Below are 3,500 nucleotides of genomic sequence, written 5' to 3'. Positions count from 1 at the left end.
GTTTTAAACATTGTCCCTCATCTGAACGTTATCCTTTAAAAGATTGTATTCGCCACATTTAGCACGGCGTTATTGATCCCTATAGATATGGGGTGGGTTTTCCCCTGAACAGTCGGCTTTTCATAGGCTTCATTCTATACACCTGTAATAATAGCAAGTTTAAATAGCCACATGTCAGAGACCAAGACTAAAAATAACGTGAACTACGGTATCTTGGTTGTTGTTTGTTAGTTGGTTGGTTGATTGGTTGTTTGGGGTTTGTGAAAAAGAAAAGAGAAGAAAGTTTTCCGTCGTCATCCGGATTCGAACCCGGGACCCATTGAATGAGAGGCGGACACCTTAGCCTCTAGGCCACGAGAGCCCCCCGGTTGTTGCTTTATACTGGTCAAGATAAGTAACTGGTTTTGCTGAAGAGCTCATCCAGTGGCGTCGGTAGTCTAGTGATTATGCCACGAGACTCGTAATCGTCATACTATTATTTCGAATTCGGGGGTTGGAGGCTCAGTTCGGTCTGACGTTGTGTCCTTGGAAATGCACGCCACACAGATTTTCCACTTATTAGCTCGGCCATATTGGAGATGGACGTTTAATACGAAGGTCCTTCGTCTTGAAGGATCTTACAGTGTGTCACCATAACCATTAAACAGATATTTGGGTGTTTTTTGGACTCACCCAGCGACCACTCTCCAAAACGTCGTCTCTCATCCACTTTGCTTATGAACCTGATTTCCTGATCCACTAGGATTCTAAATCAGTAACCTTTGCCAGCTGGCCCTTAGAACCACAGAAGTAGAATAAAATGGGACGCTTGTCCCCTTTATCAAAGTGTGTGTTAAGTCACTTGGATTTAAATCTGATTATATTGTTGTTGTCATTGTTGTTGCTTTTAGATGCTCTGTCTTTCCGGGCAGTTCGGGGACTGAAAAAGGATACAGAAGGTAATAGGAATATCTGATAATGACGAGCGAGAGAGAAAGAGGAAAAGAGAGAAAAATAGAGAGAGCCAAAAGCAAAAGAAGATATAGAGAAAGGAGGAAAGAGCGAGAGCGAAAGAGAGAGAGAGAGAGAGAGAGAGAGAGAGAGAGAGAGAGAGAGAGAGAGAAAGAGAGAGAGAGAGAATTAGATTGAGAATAAACAAGAGAGGGAGAAAGACGAAGGCGCAGAGCGAAGTAGAGACAAAGAGATACACACACGCACACAGATACAGAGAGAGAGAGAGAGAGAGAGAGAGAGAGGGGGGGGGAGAAGAGAGAACACGTTTTTTTAATGAGCAAACGAGAAAGAAAGAGATGCTTGCTGTTTTCCGAATAGAGACACAGATAACGAAAAAACACGTTAAGCCTGAAGCGAAGCATGAATATTGGCACGTTGGATATAGACCAAAGCCACAATCTGTAAATGTCATTGAAAAAGAGGATCACGGGACTTTTAATCGAGAAAAGGTCTAGATTGTTTGCAAAATGTCCTTTGAAAATACGCAAGAAGAATACAGCTGCTCTCTATTTGAACCAATAACTTCATTTTTTTTTCTTTTATTAACTCTACAAAAGCGCATTGAAGACGCCGTGCAGTCTCCTGCACTCTGATACAAGGTAAACAGTGGCAATTCGAACTAAACACGTCATTTTCAAAAGTGTCTTCTGCCACTGAAGTTTGAGATGTCTCATGTGTTGAACGATGGAGTAGATTCTGATATGGCGTTTAGGGGGTCTCTCAAAACAGACTGTCATTGGGGATTTTTTTTTTCAATAATAAAAGAATAGAAAAGACGTTTGCCTCTGGTATACTGTGGTTAACGCGTTTTAAGGAGTCATTTTATAAAACTTCGCTTTACTGAAGAAAGTAAACATTTGGGCAATCCCAAGATCGTTTTCTTCAATGGCAGACACGGCCCATGTCCTATAACTTGAACCTATCATGTTCTGGTCGTCAGTCCAAAGCCTAGAACGTGGTCATGGGTTTTAAGAGTAACCATTATAACTTCTAAATTAACATAAACAACTCCAACGTTGATTTTTGTGTGTTGTTATTATAAATCAGATCATCATGCAGTCCTCTACTAAACTCATCAGGCGGGTGTCTTTTTTATTAAAGTCTAGTTGTTGGCTTGTATTGCTGTTTTGTTGTTGTTGTTGTTGTTGTTGTTGTTGCTGCTGTTATTGTTGTTGTTGTTGTTATTTTTATTGCGAATTGTTCTTACTGTCGTGGTAGGTATTATTGTTGTTGTCATTGTTGACGTTGTCGTAGTCATCTTCGTCTTCTCTCTCCGGTGATAATTTCTTATCCTAATACAAGCTGTCTAGGAACAGAAAAACCAACTGTTTGTGTACCCGAAACTATTTAAAGCACAAATTTGCCAAATTTAAACTAAACATCTTTGCTCGAAACGCAACAAGAAATACAATGCAGGATGTCACATAACTACCCCACCCCCATCTCCTTAGGAACGTGGAACCCTTTCACAATAAGACAGGGGTACCTGTTTGCGTATGCAGGCTCACTCCTGACTGCCCACTTGCCGGGCTCCGGACCAAAAAAAAGACAAATAGAAAAAAAAAAGGTAAAAATAGAACGCTCAAATGGGTAGGTAGCGAGCAGCTCAGGTTCTCTCGTTTGCAGGTGCGACAGCTACAGTGAGAGAGAGATAAGGAATGTCTGTTGGGGCCCATCCAGCCCCATCCTCTACCGTACTTGAGTCATATATTTGAATTCAAACATTAGCCATTATTCGGGAGGGGGTAGGCCAATGTTGATTTTCCCGACCGGGAAAAGGAAAAGAGGCCCACGTAGTTAGGTGATATTTCGGAGGGTAGCGCATGGGGCGAATGAGAGTGGGTGTAAAGGAAAAGTTGCCTTCATCTGTGAACTGAATAGATTATTCGATGTGTTTCAGCCCCACCATTGTAAACACGGGTAAGTTAGCGTGACTTGAAAAATGAAGACGTCACAGCTGAATAGGGCCCACTTTTGACTGCGCCGGGGGGGAAGGGTATTCACAGAACTGCTGTAGCGTAGGTAGGTGAGCAAACGAGGGTAACCAATCTAAAAGGCCACTAGATAAATGAGCTGGCCGGGTGGCCCGACATTTATTTCGACCTAACATCAGCTGTGAATAGCTCAGCGACTTTCGGATTATATTTTCGACAAGTGAATAGTACTTTTTATTCAGAGATTTCGGAGTGTTTATTGTGACGTCATGTTTCGATAACGGGCTTGTATTTGTTTGTACCTACACTTTTTGCAGGCTGTTCAAGTGTTCATATTTATTCCTTCAGGCTCAGAAAGCAAAGGAGTAGTGACAACATAAATGACAAGAGTGAAAGACAACGACTCCGAGGCTGTGAAGTGAGTTCGTATAGGAATTGAATTGTTTGTATCTTAGTTCCTTTAATACATAATTATTGTCTTTTGACCTGTCTTTGTGGCTGTCTCTCTCTTTCTCTCTGTACTTCTCCCCCCTCCCTCTCACTCGCTCCCTCTCTCTCTCTCTCTCTCTCTCT

General features: G+C 42.0%; 1 protein-coding gene across 1 annotated transcript in view; it reads left to right on the top strand.

Annotated features, from left to right (window-relative positions):
• Window positions 1-3,056: 3,056 nt before the first annotated feature.
• The window catches only part of LOC101864665 (chitin synthase chs-2), a gene marked incomplete in the record, with an annotated part of 76,643 nt that continues 76,199 nt past the window's right edge, over window positions 3,057-3,500 (top strand). Inside the window, 1 exon segment of the mRNA XM_013085801.2 lies at window positions 3,057-3,345. Within this exon segment, the coding sequence (XP_012941255.1) occupies window positions 3,308-3,345 (38 nt within the window).

The sequence above is a fragment of the Aplysia californica genome, unplaced genomic scaffold, assembly GCF_000002075.1.
Source record: "Aplysia californica isolate F4 #8 unplaced genomic scaffold, AplCal3.0 scaffold00016, whole genome shotgun sequence".
NCBI lineage: Eukaryota > Metazoa > Mollusca > Gastropoda > Aplysiida > Aplysiidae > Aplysia > Aplysia californica.
The sequence above is the reverse complement of the archived record's forward strand: the minus strand, read 5'-3'. Positions and strand labels throughout refer to the sequence as shown.